Source organism: Anoplopoma fimbria, chromosome 2, assembly GCF_027596085.1.
Source record: "Anoplopoma fimbria isolate UVic2021 breed Golden Eagle Sablefish chromosome 2, Afim_UVic_2022, whole genome shotgun sequence".
Lineage (NCBI taxonomy): Eukaryota > Metazoa > Chordata > Actinopteri > Perciformes > Anoplopomatidae > Anoplopoma > Anoplopoma fimbria.
In genome coordinates this window covers 27,751,498-27,771,132 of record NC_072450.1, presented here as the reverse complement: position 1 = coordinate 27,771,132, position 19,635 = coordinate 27,751,498, and the positions used below count along the sequence as shown (strand labels likewise).

General features: G+C 40.5%; 3 protein-coding genes across 4 annotated transcripts; 2 read left to right on the top strand and 1 right to left on the bottom strand.

Moving 5' to 3' along the window:
* Nucleotides 1-1,199: 1,199 nt before the first annotated feature.
* zgc:162297 (uncharacterized protein LOC555865 homolog) lies at nucleotides 1,200-5,802 on the top strand. Its single transcript, XM_054611792.1, has 6 exons — nucleotides 1,200-1,328; nucleotides 1,700-1,782; nucleotides 1,879-2,059; nucleotides 2,220-2,370; nucleotides 3,201-3,328; nucleotides 5,607-5,802. Exons 1-6 carry the CDS (start codon nucleotides 1,256-1,258, stop codon nucleotides 5,795-5,797), a joined length of 807 nt encoding a protein of 268 aa, XP_054467767.1. The 5' UTR covers nucleotides 1,200-1,255; the 3' UTR covers nucleotides 5,798-5,802.
* A 926-nt stretch (nucleotides 5,803-6,728) lies between these two features.
* Nucleotides 6,729-10,986, bottom strand: si:ch211-260e23.9 (uncharacterized protein LOC555795 homolog). The gene is made up of 4 exons (XM_054611804.1): nucleotides 10,879-10,986; nucleotides 9,479-9,622; nucleotides 9,183-9,339; nucleotides 6,729-7,012 (listed from the first exon to the last, which is right to left on the bottom strand). The coding sequence occupies exons 2-4, from the start codon at nucleotides 9,600-9,602 to the stop codon at nucleotides 6,784-6,786; spliced, it is 510 nt and encodes a 169-aa protein (XP_054467779.1). The 5' UTR covers nucleotides 9,603-9,622; nucleotides 10,879-10,986; the 3' UTR covers nucleotides 6,729-6,783.
* A 677-nt stretch (nucleotides 10,987-11,663) lies between these two features.
* Nucleotides 11,664-15,446, top strand: LOC129103373 (protein C19orf12 homolog). Of its 2 annotated transcripts, none has more exons than XM_054613832.1 (3): nucleotides 11,664-11,854; nucleotides 12,690-12,852; nucleotides 14,407-15,446. In XM_054613832.1, exons 2-3 carry the CDS (start codon nucleotides 12,693-12,695, stop codon nucleotides 14,670-14,672), a joined length of 426 nt encoding a protein of 141 aa, XP_054469807.1. In that variant the 5' UTR covers nucleotides 11,664-11,854; nucleotides 12,690-12,692; the 3' UTR covers nucleotides 14,673-15,446. The 2 variants fall into 2 exon arrangements, with proteins under 2 accessions (XP_054469807.1, XP_054469798.1); XM_054613823.1 differs by having other exon boundaries at nucleotides 12,687-12,852.
* Nucleotides 15,447-19,635: the final 4,189 nt, after the last annotated feature.

The window sequence follows — 19,635 nt, the reverse complement described above, 5'->3', positions numbered from 1 at the left end:
GAAGGAACACATATGGAATTATGTGGTAAACAAACAAATGCTCAACAAACCAGAATATGTTTTATATTGTAGATTCTTCAAAGTAGTTGAATGAGAAATTAGGTACTATATATATATATATATATATATATATATATATATATATATATATATATATATACAAAAAAAGTTTGGACACACCTTCTCATTCAATGGTTTTTCTTTAATTTAATTTTTTCTACATTGTAGATTAATATTGAAGACATCCAAACTATGAAGGAACAAATATGGAATTATGTGGTAAACAAACAAATGCTCAACAAACCAGAATATGTTTTATATTTTACATTCTTCAAAGTAGTTGAATGAGAAATTAGGTACTATATATATATATATATATATATATATATAAAAGGTTTGGACACACCTTCTCATTCAATGGTTTTTCTTTAATTTTATTTTTTTCTACATTGTAGATTAATATTGAAGACATCCAAACTATCAAGGAACACATGTGGAATTATGTGGTAAACAAACAAATGCTCAACAAACCAGAATATGTTTTATATTTTACATTCTTCAAAGTAGTTGAATGAGAAGATAGGTACTATATATATATATATATATATATATATATATATATATATATATATAGTATCAGTCAAAAAAAAGTTTGGACACACCTTCTCATTCAATGGTTTTTCTTTAATTTAATTTTTTTCTACATTGTAGATTAATAATGAAGACATCCAAACTATGAAGGAACACATATGGAATTATGTGGTAAACAAACAAATGCTCAACAAACCAGAATATGTTTTATATTTTTGATTCTTCAAAGTAGTTGAATGAGAAGATAGGTACTATATATATATATATATATATATATATATATACAGTATCAGTCAAAAAAGTTTGGACACACCTTCTCATTCAATGGTTTTTCTTTAATTTAATTTTTTTCTACATTGTAGATTAATATTGAAGACATCCAAACTATGAAGGAACACATATGAAATTATGTGATAAACAAACAAATGCTCAACAAACCAAAATATGTTTTATATTTTAGATTCTTCAAAGTAGTTGAATGAGAAGGTGTGTCCAAACTTTTGACTGGTACTGGAGATTTTGGAGACGGTTTATTATTTACATGTTTTTGTTTGATTTACCAAAATTGACCCTTGGCCAGTCATGTGATCCCGGTCCTTAGAACGACAAAAAACAAGATTTTTTTGCCCTCTGCACTCTGGGTGCTTCACAAAGAAACGAGGTCATGAAGTTTTTAGATCTTTTTGGACGCCTAAAATCAGTGGTTATTGGAATGATTCATGTCAAAGCCTTACCAGGTAAACTAAGATTACACTGACCTGTGCCCTTAAATGTTCAAATGTCAATTTCGCAGTGGCAGAGGGAGTATTCAGTTACTTAACTCAAGTAGAAGTTGCCAAACAACACTCTATTACAGCTGTCCTGTGCTTTTGTTTGGGAAATGTGTAAAGTAACTTACTAGTTACAATAACAAATTAACATAGTTGAGTAAAACCTACATTATTCTCTTTTAACTGTGGAGTAGAAGTGTATAGTGGAATGAAATGGAATAACTCAATTAAAGTACAATTTCAACTTAAGCACTTGAGTAAATTAATTTAGTTGCATTGCATGACTGCATATTTTGTGAGAGCATATATAATTTCTGATATCTCATACTGTTTCTCAGGAACCCCCCTGGGTTGCATGACAATGTCCCAAATCACTGAAGAGGCATGCATGGAGGCAGAAATCTACCGTGACGCAGGGATTGTAAGTCATTTCACATGTCGTGTGTGTATTCACTTACACATCTGAAGTCTTCCAGGGCAAGCCAGTCACCTTTCCCCGTAAACCCCTCTCTTATAGGACGGTGTGATCATTGAGAACATGCATGATATCCCGTACTCCTTCTCTGTGGGCCCTGAGGTGTCCGCCTGCATGACTGCAGTATGCTCTGCTGTGAGAAGCGTCTGTCCACGCCTGCCGCTCGGAGTGCAGATACTTTCTTCTGCCAACCAGCAGGCTCTGGCCGTAGCTCTGGCTTCAGGTCCAGTCTTTACATAAGTTAAATTGTTGTTGTGCTGTGTATGAGGCTAAAAAGGTCAAAGGTCAGCCAGGTCAGACTGGGCCAAAACATACCTGTATCTGAAACAGTGGCTATGCCGGTAGGTCAACCATAGCATTATAATGTCACTGTGTGGTCACAGGTCTGGACTTCATCAGGGCTGAGGGTTTCGTCTTTTCTCACGTGGCTGATGAGGGTCTCCTAAATGCCTGCGCTGGGGACTTACTGAGATATCGCAAGCAGATCGGAGCTGAGCACGTGCAGATCTTCACCGACATCAAAAAGAAGCACAGGTGAGATTAACAGATTGATTAGTAAATCAAACATGATAAGCCACTGATATGCTAAAAGAAAAAAACATATATCATATTTGACACTTCATATCTCTGAATACAACTGTACTGGTTCATTTAAGAATACTTTTTCCTCTCATGATACTGACATAACTGCTGATCCAGTCCTTTACTGCTAGTAAATGAAGATTCCTAGAAAGTGTTTTGTGGTGACTAGACAAAGAAAATATCTGTGAGGGAGATGTAAAGCTCTTTTAGTTTGTCAGTAGCCTCAAAATGAATTTGCTTGGCCTTGGCAGTCAATTGGGTTGGGCAGGGTTTTGAATTTGAAGTTTTAAATAAAAATCCCACCAAGGCCCATATTTGTCAAACTGCTGAAGGTGAAATTAAGTTTATGTTTAAAATCATAATCCTTCATTTGTACTTTCACTTGCAAACTTAAGGATGAAACATATCTGTCAGTCTTTTTGACTTTAAATTGCTCTTAAATGTAAGAGTTCCAGGGGTGGCCTGAAAGCCCAATTGTTAAGGTGCATACCCTATAACCATAACGCCCTGTGTTTAATTTGGTGAACAGCTAAATCTTCTCCTCATTTCTATATCATAAATATAGAACTTTGTTTGTAATTGCTTTTATGGAAATATGAATGATTTCACACAAATATATTAACTCAGTAAAAAAGAGTCAGATAAGACTGTGCAGGACAGAGAAACAAAGACAGACTGACTGATTGATGTAAACCTGGTGTCCAGACTTAGTCTCAGTTTTACCCCTGACTAGTTCTACTCCTCCTGTACATACTTGTGTATGTGCACTGTGTTTTGCCCAGCTCCCATGCCCTGACATCAGACGTGAGCATCGAGGAAACAGCACGCGCCGCAGAGTTCTTCCTCTCAGATGGACTCATCATCACGGGAGCGGCCACTGGAGCGCAGGCTGACCCGCAGGAACTTAGAGGTAAGTGCCACTTAACAATTTGAATTCCATATAACCAGGAGCCTTATGAATGCTGTGATCATGCACCGCTTGACTCTTTGGCATTGTTTTGTACAGCAATACAAGGCTGCAACACAAGTCTTTTTTTCAACATTGATTAAATTGATTTCGACATTGATCTTTTTAATCAATCATTTGGTTTACATAAATGGTTAAAAACCTAAAAGTATCCGATTAACAATGACATAACAGCCAGTGAAGATAGTAACTCTCCGATTGGAGAAGAACCACAGCGTTATATGCTATGTTCTGTCACTGCCCCATCTGTCCAGCAGAGGACACCCTCACCTCTAGTCATACCCTCTGACAATATGTTCTAAGGATCATTCTAATTTCGGATGTTTCTTGGAATGTGCCTCAAGCCAAGGCATGGTGTGACATTTGTACCCTGAACCAACTTACACTACCTACCCAACAGCAGACAGACACAAAGTGAGCTTGTGAACACAGTGGAGCATTTCAGCGTCTAAAGAGACAGATATTCTGTCTCAGAAGTAGCTGGAGATCAAAAGAGAGCAAAACAATGAATGCTGATGTTGCTCCATATCTACTGGATGTGTTCTGTTATTATATCAAAAGTTTTTCATATCAACTTTATAAGGTGTTTAATATGTCTATATTGTGTTTACAGTTTTTTCAAACTGTAAACATAACTATGTTTACAGTTTGTTGGCCGACAAAAAAATCAATCAATCATCTATAGTTACTTTGGAGATTTACATACAACATGTGATTTTACAAAACAGTATTAGAAATAAAAAACAACTTTTACTTTTGATAGTTTAAGAACACTCGGCTGATAACGCTTCTGTACGCTTCTGTACACTTACACAAGAAGTATTTAAATGCAGGACTTGCAGTAATGGAGTATTTTGAAATTGTGGTATTGCGTCTTACACTCATCTAAATACTTCTTCATCCAATAATATTATAGAAATTGGCCTATTTCACAATCGCATTTAGCTGGTACTACTTCTGTACTATTACTTTTGTGAAATATTGAGTTTTACTTGTAATGGTGTATTTTTACATTGTGATGGTCTACCAGAATCAGTTAGTTGGTCTTTAATCCGACCATGCCTGTCTCATAGCAGTGGAACACCAGGGCTGCTATTTTAAAAAGAGTCTCCAACACGACATACAAGACTGTTAACACTTGGAGCTAAACAGGCACACCTCGGCCTTGGTTTCACACATGCAATGCGAGTGTGTGTGTGTTGACACACACGTGAACAAACACACACACTCTCCCCGATCTCGTTCTCTTTCCCTCACACACACACATGCATTCTCTATCTCCTTAACACAAATATCTGACACTGGTCAGACAGAATGATACTGGTGCTCACATGCCAGTGTGGAGGTCAGTCTACTCCTGTGTTCAAAGTTCACCTGTGTTCAAAGTTCATATGTATATATATATATACATATATATATATATATATACACATATCTATATATGTGTATATAGATGGATGTGTTCTAGATCCAGCACAAAAAAATTTACAACAGTAAATACAAACAGACAAATACAACTGTCACACAGTACAAACGAGTTAGCACAATATCTACTAAGTGTGCAATACCAAAACGAAGTTAAATGCATAAACAGGGTTAGTTTCTGTGACGATTTCTGTAACGATTTCAGTGATAAAATGTATCCAAGTCTGATAGATAACTTGGAACCGCCGAGTGAAAATAAACATTGTAATGCCGGACGGAGAAACAGGATATATTTAAAAAAAAAAAAGAAACTAATTAAAGTTTCAGCCTGGATTAGATTCACAAGTTCTGATCAAGAACAATGCCTGCATACTTTATATGTTGTGACCTTTTCATTTTCAACCCCTATAGTAGTTCAGGAAGATTAGATGTTAACTTTTTGACATTTGAAAATAAATCCCTACCATTGGCATTCATTGACCGGCCCAGATTTTTGAAAAGAGCATGCTGCATTGACATAACCGTAAATCTCAGATGCAGTTAAGCAAATTAGTAATGCTCTTGATTGTAAATCTCTGTTTTGTGTAGATTTAGTTAGAATAGATTGAAGATGCATCAATGCAACTGTACTGGTGATAGAAGGGTAGAATATAAAGTTTTAGTGTGCTTTGAAAGACATATTATTACCAATCTTTATTTGTGCTTTTTTTTTACATGGATTTGTGGAACCATAAACTGTGTGTATATTTTTTAAACTGTAGCTGCCACTGCTCAGCTGTTTCTCGTCTACTTGCAGAGGTGTCCCAGTCTGTGAGGATCCCTGTGCTGATAGGTTCTGGAGTGACCTATGGTAACATTGAACGCTACCTCGATGCAAACGGAATGATCGTCGGTTCTCATTTCAAAGAGGGCGGCCACTGGGCCAACGCAGTCAACCCGGAGCAAGTGAAGAGGTTCATGGGAAAGATACGAGACCTACGAAAATGAGAGAGAATGTTTTCTGTAATCGCCCCAGTGCCTTAAAATATTTTAATTCCATTGTACTGTTACTGCGTGTACTGCCACATTAAACAAATACTGCCAAGACCTTAAGAAAACAAGATTTTAATAATTTTTTTTGTACATTTTTAAATACACGCAAATAGAAAAACATAATATTCAACTGTATTTACACTCAATAAACAATATGTGTAACATGAAAAAGGTGAGTACCCACTCTTTGAAAATAACAAAATGATAGACTCAATACAAAACAGTGGTTTGTTATTATTCCTCAAGCAGACTTGGCCAAAGGAGCATCTATCTTAGGAAATTCACAGGTGTTTTTTGCAGAACATGAATACTATACAACGTGGTATGAAATTATATTTTAACACACTCACATTCACAAGAATGTCTAAAGCTAAGGCACATAATATGACACATACTGAACACAACCAACCAGTCAAAAAACATGCCGTAATCCAACTGCATCTCAATTAAGTAATTCATTTAGAGCAAAGTATTGTTTGAAGTTTTTCTATATTTGTATCAGTGTCACACGGTAACTTTCACACACCGCCTTCTTCCTATTAACCCTACCCCTACTATTATCTAAGCAATCCAAACCAGTCAACTATTCTTATTTCATAATCTACAGAGGCTTTATTTGAAATTAACTGCGTTACTAATGCTTTTCCGACCTCAGGGACGGACCGTTTCATTCATGACGTCAGGAGATCAAGATTCCATTGTCCTCAGCGGTGTCAGACCTGAGAGATGTAGTGCACGTTAACTATATTTAAATCAAAAACAAAATGTATTGTGGTTCAGTTGTTCGCTCATTTTACTGCACGGGAAGTGGTTTGCCTCGGTTGAGAATTAACTGTGTGAGGTGAAACAACAGTGGGAAAAACCTGAGTGAATCAGTATCAAGGCACCGCGCTGAGACTTGAAACACACGCTCACTCGCAAGCAGCTCTGTCGCTTCTGTTTCAGTAGTTGCAGAGGCGCTGGCAGGGCTTCTTGAAGTGGCCGTAGTGTCTCTCTGCCGGGGAGAAACGCATCTTGGCCAGGTTCTGCCTGTGGAGGGCACTGCGGCTCAGTTTCTTCCGCTCGGCCTGGGTCCTGGCCCTCTGGACCGCCAGCAGCTGGACGTTGCAGGGCAGCGGGATACCCCAGGCAGCCAGACGCCAAGACACGTGCCTCCTCACTGCCACCGGCCTGGACAGACAGAGCAGAAGTGTAATAGTGTTTGTTGATGAAATATTAGGTGATATGTAACATTCAGAGTATTGGGAGAAAGACCACAACTAAACTTTCAGAGTGTCTGGCATGTATCATTCCACTATCTCCATCCATCTGCATTCTCAGCGACCTGTCACACTTAATAATAACAAGCAATACATATATTCTTTCTTTACTATCGCACACAAAACACCAGTTAACACGTTATATCTTGTGTGTTTAATCCATATATATTATCCAAAAAGCAAAATATACATATTTGGTTTTACAAGCATCATGTGTGGGACTGTTTCTTGACAGGGTGCATTAAGTCCAGCACGTAACATGCCATACAACCAAACTTTGACACTTTTTACAATTCTGTTCTTGTAGTCAGGCTAGCTGTTGCAGCCCCCTGACAGCATTGCCAGAAGGGACTTCATACAGAAGCTTCAAATTAATGTATTTTGAGGAAATGTGTAGGTATACAAAATGCGTATTTAAACAACTTTTGGACACGCCTACAAATCTACCCACGTCCGGGGTTTTTTAAGCATACTGACGCATGGAAGGGGGTATGTGCACATAAGTCCATCAAATAAAAAAAGATAAAGACAGATGTACTCGCAAGTCACGTTCATCAACATCATAGCCTACGATTGGCTGGAGGTGGCCTGAGAATAAATGTAAGATTCATCTGGAAATTAATTAAAAATGAGACAACACACTGAGCATAAACTAAAACCAACTACTAATTTTAAGCGTCACAAGATGGTCAATTTATCGTACATTATGGCACACTGATCATACAGAGGGCAAAATGATTGCACATCTGGCAACGCTGGACCCTACTTCCAATCTTTGGGCATTTTTTAACAGCCTTTTCACTCTCTAAAAGAATGCGAATAAGGGCACTTCCCAAAAATGTCAAACTCAGGGGTGGAACTTAGCACCGGCCAAAAGTGGCTGCTAGATTTTCACCAGACAAAAAAACAATGGTAATCTTTTGTGTAGCTGGTGGAATTTGGAATCCACCAGCCACAGTGGCAGCTGGACAAAAAAAGGTAATTTTCAACCAAACTATTTATTTACACTTTCATGGACGAGAAGTCCTAAAAGTGCTAAGGATGATGTAACCTCTTGTGAGAAAGCAATCACAGAGGGAAGGTACAGATGGAGCCACAACAAGGTCCCGGCATCCATAGCATCACAGCATGGAAGAGGATCAAAGAAAAGGAGCGAAGTTCATTCAGAAGCAAAAAGAGACAGTGACAGACTATCTACAGACTGGGAGCAGAGAGCAGACCTCAGAAGACGCCTTCATCTTCCTGTAAGAGTTTAACTATCTGGTCCAAAAGCAAAAGGAACATCATAATGCTGGAGCTGACGGTCCCATTTGAAGAGAGGATCGAGGAATCCTTCGAGAAAAAGCTCTCAAAGAACCAAGCAATACCAGACTGGTGGAGGAACACATTGATAACAGACAGAGGTCGAAGCTAGAGGGTCTTCAAGCCAGGCCTGGGGTTTTATAACTGAACTTATGACCAGGAAGCACTTTTTGTTTCTTTGACATGTGTGAAAATTGGATGTTGTTTTAAATCCCAGATGAGGAGGGAAGAAAGGCATAAACGTCCATGTGGTGCAGCTGCCCTGCATGTGCCGTGAACCGTGGTGTAACTGGTTGGATGAGTGTATTATCATTATGGCTCATAATAAGTGTATTCAGGGTAAGAAACATCTGTAATAATGTTACTTATTTACAAAAATGAAGAACATCTAGAAGTGAAGAGAGAACATCCTTATGGATGAGCCAGGAGCAGCATAACCGCCGTGTGAAGATAATATTCAATCTTCAATTACATATATACTATGCAGTGGTGGAATGTAACTGGAGTTGCTCCGATACCAAAACCAGTATTAGATATGCCTCAGATACATCCAAAAAGCTTGATCAGGTAGCAGTCTGCAAATGTTCTCTATATTTTGAAGTCCTGTACCTTTCAGCTTCTAGATTAGTATAGAATTGTTCCAGAACACATTTTTCTAAATGTTTGAAAACACAACCCACTTTGGAAATCTCCCTTTTTAGAGAAGGATGGCATGCAGGTTCGTTGACTATTCAGACATCAAGGTATAAGACAGGCGTGTTGGCTCGTCGGAGACTCACCTAGAGGTGTCCTCTTCTTCGTCTTCATCGGAGCCCAGCTCCTCCTCCACTCCCCCCGTCATGCATCTCATCTGGTAGACGGACATGCTGGGGTGCTCGATCAGCAGGTTCTCCAGGGGATCCACCTCAGAGGTCGTCAGTGGTAGAGGCCCGTTCTCTGTACAAACAACATCCCAGTTCAATCAGATCTGTTTTCATCCCAGTAGAAGCTGCAGCAATTTAAAGGACAATTTAAAATCCTATAGATGTGAATAAAGTGCTGTATTGGTGCACCTCTTGCTGGGTCTATTTCTCACCTGGGAGATTGACAATGACCCATTCTCCCTCCTCAAACTCCATCAGTTCTTCGAAAGTATCATCTGCTGCCTCAAAGTCCTCATCGGTGTTCCACAGCAGATGAGAAAGAATCTTACCGATCATCTTTGTGCCTCAATTACAATCTGCAAATGAACAACAGGAGGCAGTTGAATTGCAAGAAAATGCACCAAAGACACGGTGCAGTGGTTTGTAAAGTTCAGCTAACCACATCAAACGATTCCATATCTAAAATGTGAAAGTGATCGCTGAGTTGATCTGAGTAACCTCGTCCACCTCGCTGCTTGCGTCTTTGGCAAATAAGCAATGCAAGTGCTCCCCCTTGAGGCAATCCCAAATAAAACACCCCCAAAGACATGTCTTCAGTGGACACCTGTCTGCTGACTTTCAACGACAGCTTCCATTGCGCCAAGCTCAGAAACCTGAGCGGCCTGAGTTTTTAGGTTGCTATGACGTCCGGTTAAGGCGTCAGTTTGGAGAGGAAACAGCTGAGGGTACACGCTGATCCAAGAGGCTGAAATTACACAGATTGTTGCCATATTATATAATCTGGGATACTGGTTTAGGTTTCTTTCTAGTAGAAGAGGAAGTCACTTCCTTACACTGCAGCCGACTGACCTTTTGTCCCAAACAGATGACCTTGTAACCCTCCTATTCTATCATTTGTTTGTTAGTCCCTGGTACAAGTTGCCATCATGCCATTCCTGGGCTGATATATTTTAGAATTGCTATTGTTAGGCAGCATTTCACCATCTAACATTAAAACTGATGTCACTGTCACAATAAGAGAAAAAGTAGTGATCATAAGACAATGACATCATCCTATTTATCCAATAAAGAGTGTGAAGGTGCAATGTTTACTTGTCAAACCCGTGTCAGCTGATCGAGAGGAATGTTCCATGCAGACAGCAGCAGCAGACCTGTGTATCTCATCTGTTTAAAGTACCCTGAGGGTGAATCCAAGAATAAATATGATGGCCATAATTACAAGTATTAGTACGTGGCTGCTGTCGTCGCTTAAGACAAACATAGATCCCTAAATCGAGTCGTGTTTAGCAGACCTCTCTCTCTCTCTCCATGTAAACACAGACATAACCCCCCCAGCAGCGGCCTATTATAACCTGATATCCAGAGAGCAGAAACAGCTGACCGCCTGCTCCTATATGAAGGTTGATTTATTTCATGTAATCACAGCTCTGCTCGCTTTTGGTGCGTCTTTGGAGTGGAAATGTACCATGAGTGCTGCTATTTACATGCATCAACGCATTAAACCAAACACATCAAATACACCCAAGGCGGTCTGCACTGTACTTATAGCACAAACCACAAATAATCCGCACCAGTCCAGATATTGCTCGGGGGATGTATATTTTCGACTTACCTGACCGAAACAGCAGTGTGTCCGTCTTCGGGTGCGGCCGTGGTGCAGAAAGGGATCCCTCTATGCTGCTGCTCTCCAGAGATTGTTTTGACTTGCAAGTTGTTGATCTGCGAGAGTCCAACCTGTGTCGTGCATGCGTCACCAAACCCCGCCCAGACGAGGCGGGGCGTGCGTGCGTAACGCATCTCCACAAACCAACCGTAATGTCAATGTCGGCATTTGTTGTTGTTGTTGTTGTTGTTGTTGTTGTTGTTGTTGTTGACGGTGGAACAGTAAATGATGAACAAAACGGTATTTCTACTGCGGACTTATAGTCACAAACATCCGTCCATTGCTGTAAAACTGGACAGTAATGGTGCAAACATTCCCATAAATTAAAGACTTTGGCACCAGGCATTGATTGTGTAGTGCGCATGCGCATGATCTGCTAGTTGAAGAATATATATATATATATGTATTATTTGACACATCCTATTAGCTGTCACATTGTAACTAGATAAAATAAGATAATCCTTTATTGGTCCCGCAGCGGGGACATTTACAGGATTACAGCAGCATAGAGGATAGTGCAAACAAGAGACATAGTAAAAAAATAAGTATTATAAATAAGCAAATGAGCAATAACAAAAACACCCAGTAAAAAACAGTAAAGAATCCACAGTAACTACTCCCATAAACCTGCAGAGAGACAGTGAGAAGCGAAGGTATGGGATAGTGAAACAACGCCAGCAGCCAAAGTGTTTTTCAATGGCGCTCTGATGGAAGTGTTGATCTTGGCTCGGCTGTCTGTTATATACTCTTCGATAGCGTTGAGGGAAGCAGGAAGCGGAGTGACCGCCCCCCACAGGCAGGAGGCTCAAAGAGTATATACAGCACAGAAGTTTTCTGGCGTTGCATTGGAGAAAAACCGAATGATCGCAAGGAGAAAGAACTTCCACTTTGCAGCAGATTAAGGACATTAAGGACAGGACTGAAGGTACTTTATCAATCAGACAATTCACGAGGGAAGGGTGGGCTCAGAGGTCTTGTGTCTGGTGTCTCTGCTTAAATGGAGACAAAGTAATCGGAAGGCACTTTGCTCGGTATTAAAATAGAAACGAAACCTGAGCGTGTGTTGCATTGAGATCACACCGGTGAAGATTAAACCTGCTGTCATTGTCGTTGAGTGATCTTTGGAAAAAAAAGCCCAAACATGCTTGAAGCGTGGTGGCCCATCAAACCCACCCAGTGTACATCAGGACAGTCACGTGGTCATTCGAGGTACCCGCAGTGTAAATAACAAAAAAAAAAATCCAGAATTTGTAGTTATTGTAACTTTATTCTGTTCAGGCTATGTTGACCAGTTACAAGTGAAAGTGAAACCAATTATTAATATTCAGACAGTCCTGACTCATACAAACTGTTTTAAATGAGGGTCTGTCACATTTATCTGACAGCAGATTAGTTTTAGGACAGATATTTTAACATTCTCTTTCAGTATGTAGACTACTGCATAAACAATAATATACAGTGTATATATGCATTGCCCAAAGGCCCTGGGTCACTGGTTGTCAATGTGTTTTGATCATTTATTTATTTGCACCAGTAAAATATTTTTTATTTATGGGATTTGACTATATTAGGTTTGGTGGTTTGGTAGATACTGAACCGTCCTATCTGTGTGACTACCCAGCTCAGAACATTCATTGTGTGCTGCAACTGTAGGGCAAAATGTATTCTAAAGGTACAACGATGGGTCTTTCTTATTTTTTAGGATACACCAAAGTAGAGTTGACTGTCCTCTTTTCTATCATGCCATTGTCTCAAAGCAGGGGATGGCTCCACGAATGGATGATGTTGTGCGTCTGTGCTGCGAAATATCAGCTCACGATCAGATCAAGGTGGCAGTGAAAAACTCCACCAAAGGAGCGATTGTGGCAGGAGGAACTGCCTTTGTAGGCGGGCTGCTCGGTGGACCTCCAGGAATTGCTGTTGGTAAGAATAAATACTCTACAAACAAAATATACCGTTATTTTACAGCTGCCTGATAGAAGGGTCCAATGGAGCCATCGTTGAAAGAGGGGGGCTTTGAGATTGTAGGGTCCCACACCTTGAATGGAAAAACAAAACTTTTGAATAGGCCATCATTCACAGATGGAGGACAAATCTAAGCCAGAACAGACAATTTCTGTTCCAATATTTATACCCAACACCTCTTCCTTCTTATTTCACTGCTTAGTGGTAGAAAATTCATCAACAGGGATTTGCTGCTTTTCTTGGTTAACATCAATATAAAGTCTTTGTGGTTTTGACTCTTGGTCGGCCAAAACAATAACTTTAGAGATGTCACCATGGACTCTGTGAACTTGAGATGGGTATTTTACCGTTTCTTTGATAAATACATGACTGAGAACACCACCCATAGAAATGCCTCTTCAGAGACAAAAGCTAGCTATATTACTCTCCCACAACTAAAACCTGCAGATCAGGCTGGCACAGAGCAACATAAACATTTAAATTGTGTTTTTCTGACCTATTGACTAATGCAAATCGAATCTTTCTTGGATTCCACCAACTCCAGAGAAACATGTGTGGCTCTTGAGCGGCTCAAAGTTGCACTATGTTCACCAACTACTTGCTATGTTTGGTCTGTTTATTAGAGGTTATTGTTTTTTATGCTGAAAGCAACTGTCTGCGTCCTGTTAATGCTGTAAACCCACGACTGCTGCCTAAAGCATGAAGATTGCAGATGACACTAACACAATCGGCCTGATTACAAACAACAATGAGACTTCATATAGAGAGGAAATCAACAACCTAGCAGAGTGCTGCACAAATAACAACCTACTGCTCAGTGTCAGAAAAACCAAGGAGCTGACTTTGGATTTTAGAAAAAAAAGCCGCAAAGAAGTTGTCTACATCAACATAAATGGCTGTATTTCTTGAGGAAACTTAAGAAGGTAAAATTCTTGCGCCATGTTCTTTTCAACTTTTACAGTGGTGTAATTGAAAGCATCCTGACTGCAATTACTACAAACTGGCATGTGATGTGTGCGTCCCATGACAGGAGGGCTCTACAGCGGCGATAAAAAACGCCCCAATACATCATTGACACCCATCTACTGAGCATCAGTGTGACATTGGTGAGAAGAGGAGCCTGCGAAGAGTTACAAGAATATTAAAAAGGACAAAATCCATCACAGCCACAACCTTTTTTTAACCTGCTGCCACCTGCTGTATCAGCTGCCGAACCACCCAAAACAGCTTCTTTACTTTGGCTGTGAGACTCCTCAATTCACCCTCCACATATAATAGTTTTTTGTTGTTGTTGTTTGCTTTCTTTCCTATGTATCAAATTGGGACTACAATCTAAATTTCGTTGTATAATGACATATAAAAACCTTGTAACCTTGTAGAGGTGAGAGTGAACCACACGTTAAAAGAAAGAAGACAAGAAGGAATATTCAGCCCTTTACATCCCAACAGGTAGAACAGTGTCCGCTGTGACCCTGTAACTGACCCTTTACCCCCCCTCTGTGTCTCTACTAGGTGGAGCAGTAGGCGGTCTCTTGGGCAGCTGGCTGACCAGCGGACAGTTTAGGCCTCTGCCTCAGATCCTGATGGAGTTGCCTCCTGCCCAGCGACAGAAGCTCTACGATCAAGTTGCGAGCGTCTTAGACAACCTGGACTGGATGGACGCGGCCCAGCTCATCGCCCTTGTGATGGGCAACGTCACTCTCCAGCAGCAGGTCACAGCCGTGTTGCTGAACTACGTCACAAAGGAACTCCGAGCAGAAGTGCACTATAAAGACTGAGTTCTGACTACACCTGGACTTTTAAGGGTGATCAGGCCTGCCAAGCACAACAAGTACTTGCAACATATTTTTTGTACTTAACCGGAAAAGCTTTGAATCATGGATGTTTCACTTTGATATCTGTGCCAAATGGAGTAGTTAGTCTCTGCTATCTTCAGAGTTTCTATCCTAACAGCAGTAGGGGATACTACAGACATTTACAAATTACAAGGTACTTGTGTATTTCCATTTTATGCCAATTTATACTTCTACTACACGACAATTCAGAGGCAGATATAGTACTTTTTTACGCCACTACATATATTTTCAGGTTCAAATTATGAAAAGAAAACTGAAATCGACTGATAAATTATGAAGTTTTATTATGGATTGAGCCTACCGGCCGTGATTAATTAATTTAAATTAGCACCACCTTGACCAATTGCAACAGTAGTGACATTAATGCATGGCAAATGTCTAACATATTGGTATTAGATATTATGCTGAACATAAAAATCTGCATAAAAGAATACTTAGGTATCCTTTAATGTCAATACTTACAATACATGTTACTCAATATTGAATGGATAGTGACATTAGCATAAATAGTGTTTCATATGAGAGAATGATGTCAACTCAAACTTTCCTCTGCTTTTAAACTATAAGATATTGTCCCCGGAGAGTCATTTATTCTAGAATTGAATCTCTTCTCCACTCTCTATCGGAGTGTTTTTAACATACCTCTGTTTAGAATTTTCAAATAAATTAAACATTTGAAGCTAATATGCTTTTGATTGATTATTTGCATATTTAAAATTCCCTTGATTGTAAGGGCACTGTGGAATATTCACCATTCAGGACTGCATGAGGGTGGGCTGATTACCACATTATTTGACAAACACTATGGGTATGAGGTCAGGCACAATGAAACACCAGGAGAAACCACTTCAACTGATTTATTGTAACCAGGTGCAGGGCACATGAGGCTGGTACAATCTATGCTGTTTTTATGAGAAATATATCAAATGTATTATTACCATAACTGCAATACAAAGGAAGCATTACTTGGTGACTCTTTAACAGACTAGAATTAACACAATTTTCATTAGTTTGAACTTAATAATTAAAGGTACTTCAATCAATGTTCATAGAGAAAAGAAACTCACATATTTACTCAGACAAGGCTTGAGTCCAGTACAGAGCCCAGGGTTCTGCTGCAGGTCAGGGCAAAAAGGGCTCACACTGGAACTTAATCCCCCTATATAGGCTTTAATCAAGCCAGCCCCTTCCACTTCCTGCTCCTCCTCAGACAGCTCTGCCTCCAGACCTGCTCTTCACAACAGCCACCCCTTAAGTATGATTTTCATATTTGACTCTTGTGAGCTGCGTCAGGGAGTGGTATAGAGTCCTCCTCCAGAATGGCAGGTAAAGAAATGAGATTACAAACATGGCACTTATAGGTCCTCCCTTTTAATGTTGACCTCTGATCTGATCAAATTACTAGGACAGGCTGAACCCTATTAAATGGCTGAATGGGTAGGCCTGGCAAATGCCTGAAGGAGTAGAAAACGTGGGCAGGGTAGGTCTGTTGATTCAAGATGGAGAGATGTAAAGGCTTCCTTGATAGGGAATTTCTTTGAGGTGTTAGAGGGAGATGAGATGTTGAAGGTGACCTTATTACCTTCAAGCGTTTCAGTCTAGGGGACAGTTCGCAGAACAAAAGATACTCTGCCACCCCATCCAACTGAAGGTAGGAACCAGCAGTGGAGATCATTGTCCTTTGGGTGCCGTCATCACAGATGCCGTAGATCTTTGTACCTTTGTAGCTTTGTACCTTTGTAGCTTAAGAGCACTCTAAGAACTTTGAGTGAACACTCAGCTTCGGCATCCAACCAGGTGGCAAAGTCAATAAGGTTATATGACTTTCCAGTCTGGGTGGATCTTGCACAGTCTGCATTATTGGCAACTTGGATGGCACTGATTTCACTTGATACCAAATGATGGGGTTGACCATAACACAGGACAGTTGAAGGACAGCGAGTGCAAAGGAGTAAGGATAGGGGCTATTGGCATGAGGGCGTGCAAGGTGACGGTCGGTATCCAGCTTCAGGTGGTCAAGCAATATATGATATTTTAACTGCTCTGGTTCCTCTGGATATAGGAGGTTATGGAGGGCCATTTTGAGCATGGCAAATTCCTGCGGGTCATCACGAATGAAATGAGTGAATGTCGGGCCTTTGTGGTGTGACCTGGAAGCAGTAGGGTGGTAAACAGGCAATGTGGTAGGTGACAACACTGTCCTAGCCAAGGATGCAAGGCTGTGAACAGATGTCAGCTGCAGCTGGTATGTGCTGTAGGGAACAGCACTAGCAGCATGTAGTGGAGGAAGAGGATGGAACCCAGTAGCAGCTTGTAGAGGTTGAGGAAGGAGAATACCAGTGGGAGCTTGAGTGTGCTGGGAAAGAGGGTCCGCACCAGTGCCTTCCTTGGAAGTTAGGGAATGGAAAGGACACCAGGAGTAGTTGGTACAGTTTGAGCTAGAGGATATCAGGCCCTCAGGCAAGGAGGCCGCAGCAGGTTGGAGGGGTCCACCACAGGACGCTGTGCTTCCGGTTCAGGTGCTGCAGGGCTGCAACAAAGGATATTATGGTAGCAGGAGGAAAGGGACGGCTTGGCGCTGAAGTTGGAAAAGATGTAGCAACAAGGCCAAATCTGGTTGTGGTAAGGAGTTGGACTGTGCTTGGGGGTTGGCCATACATGCACGAGGAAGGGGCGCTCCCATCAATCTTGATAATTGTCTAGCTTGGGTTTCTAGTATTGCGGTATGTGCACTGTAGGGTAAATAGTAAATGGATATAATCATACACTGATGGCAGGGGCTATCATGCAAGGTGCTACCTGACTATCAGGACTTACTAACATTCATACCCAATCACACACCGAAGGTACAGCCTACGGGAGCAATTGGGGTTGTGTGTCTTTCCCAAGGTCTCAACATGCACATGCTGAGGTGGCACAATGGAGGCAGCAGGATACCCTAGCTGAGGAGGGAAAGGGTTTGTCTAGGTGACAGAGTGGAATCCAGGGGTTTAGGGAGCTGAGGTTTCTGGTGTAGGCAGCATGGATCTAGCTGGCTCCATGTAGCATATAGGATTGCCTTCAAAATTCTCAACTCTAACTTATAGAGCTCCTCTGTTCATTGCTGTAAAACTGGACAGTAATGCTACAAACATTCCCATGAATTAAATAAGTATTTAATAGTCATTCATGTAAGTGAATGAGCAAATGGACTATGGACAAAATACGGAGAAGCTAGCTAACTTATCTTTGAAGATTTTGAAGACCCTACCAGATCCAGATATTTTACCTCCTTCACCAAACACCAGCCTTTGTTTGTGTGGTGCGCATGCGCAAAATGTGCTAATTTAAAACAAAAATTGATTTAGTAAGCCCTCTGCTGCAGCTTATTAGTTGAGAAGAGGGGAAATATTTTAACTGGACGGGCAGAGGAGAAGGTGAGAAGCGATGATATTGGATGATATTGGATGATATATGGCGCAATGTCAGCAGCCAAGGTGTTTTCAATGGCATTCTGGCACGGCTTTGGGTTTCATGCGTCACCAAATAAAAAGTAGATAAACGAACAGCAATAACTTCCTAAACTGTGTTGTCTCTTCTTTTTTAGCTTATGGAGACTTGTGAGATTCATACACAGGTGTGGACTCAATAAGACTAGATTGGCCTGTTCTCTTTTGTTGAAAATATTCATCTTGCCTTGATTGTCTGTTATATAATCGCTGATAGCTTTTTGGAATGCAGGCAGTGGGGTGACTGCCACTCATAGGCAGGGAACAAAGAGTGCAGTGACAGCCAAGAAGTTTGGTGACAGTGCATTTGAGAAAAGCCGACTGCTTGGAAAGAGCGAAATCTACCACTTCAGGACAGGACTAAAGGTACTTGTATCAATTAGACAATTCTTAAGGGAAGGGTGGGGTCCGCTGTCTTCTGTCTCGTGTCTCTGCTTAAATGGAGACAAAGTAATCCGAAGGTACTTGAGGAATTATTTTGTTTGGTAATAAAATAGAAACAAAACTTGAGCATGTGTTGAATTCAAATCAAACCATTGTAGATGGAACCTACTGTCATTGTCGTTGAGTTACCTTCTAAAAAAACATTGTGGAAGCATGGTAGCATGCCCACCTAGCATACATTAAGGCTGTTTATATGTACCAAGTTCAGAACGGCACTCGACTAACTAGCGAGCGCTACACCAACAAACATTTCCCAGCAAACTCTATTCAGAAACCAGGTAACCAGGTTTAAATAAATAAAGGTAGATGTTGCTAAGCATTAACAATTCGTACAATTTGACTTGAGAATTGACAGCAGCCACGCCCTCATTCGAGGTACCCGCAGTGTAAAAGCATTACGAAATAAGAACAATAAAAATCTAGATTTGTTCAGACATAGAATTAAGAGTCATATTAAACTGAATGGAGTTAAACAGGTACACGTCAAAGTGAAACCAAATCTATTCTGACAGTCATGAGTGACAGGTGACTGAATGGAGTTAAACAGGTACATGTAAAAGTCAAACCAAATCTATTCTGACAGTCATAGGTTGGCTATTCCTAGTTTTTCAACATTCCAGGAGAAACAAAAGCATACTTTGTAGTTGTTAACTACCACATCACTGTAGGATTTTATGTGATGATTCTGAGCAATAGCATCCACAGGGCTCTGTTCCTTTTTGCTGTCAATGTCATTAAAAGTGCATGGTGTGTATTGTAAACTATTTTTATTTGAGATTAGGTTTGGTAGATACTGAACCGTCCTATCTGTGTGACTACCCAGCTCAGAACATTCATTCTGTGCTGCAACTGTAGGGCAAAATGTATTCTAAAGGTACAACGATGGATCTTTCTTATTTTTTAGGATACACCAAAGTAGAGTTGACTGTCCTCTTTTCTATCATGCCATTGTC

Bases quoted from the DNA above. Each gene is read 5' to 3' on its own strand.
- zgc:162297 (XM_054611792.1), top strand. From the start codon at position 1,256: ATGAAGTTTTTAGATCTTTTTGGACGCCTAAAATCAGTGGTTATTGGA. The intron at 2,060-2,219 runs GTCCAGTCTTTA...GTGTGGTCACAG, and splicing joins GGCCGTAGCTCTGGCTTCAG to GTCTGGACTTCATCAGGGCT. The intron at 3,329-5,606 runs GTAAGTGCCACT...GTCTACTTGCAG, and splicing joins TGACCCGCAGGAACTTAGAG to AGGTGTCCCAGTCTGTGAGG.
- si:ch211-260e23.9 (XM_054611804.1), bottom strand. From the start codon at position 9,602: ATGATCGGTAAGATTCTTTCTCATCTGCTGTGGAACACCGATGAGGAC. The intron at 9,340-9,478 runs GTGAGAAATAGA...TTGTTTGTACAG, and splicing joins GGTCATTGTCAATCTCCCAG to AGAACGGGCCTCTACCACTG. The intron at 7,013-9,182 runs GTGAGTCTCCGA...CTGTCTGTCCAG, and splicing joins GAAGAAGAGGACACCTCTAG to GCCGGTGGCAGTGAGGAGGC.
- LOC129103373 (XM_054613832.1), top strand. From the start codon at position 12,693: ATGGCTCCACGAATGGATGATGTTGTGCGTCTGTGCTGCGAAATATCA. The intron at 12,853-14,406 runs GTAAGAATAAAT...TGTCTCTACTAG, and splicing joins ACCTCCAGGAATTGCTGTTG to GTGGAGCAGTAGGCGGTCTC.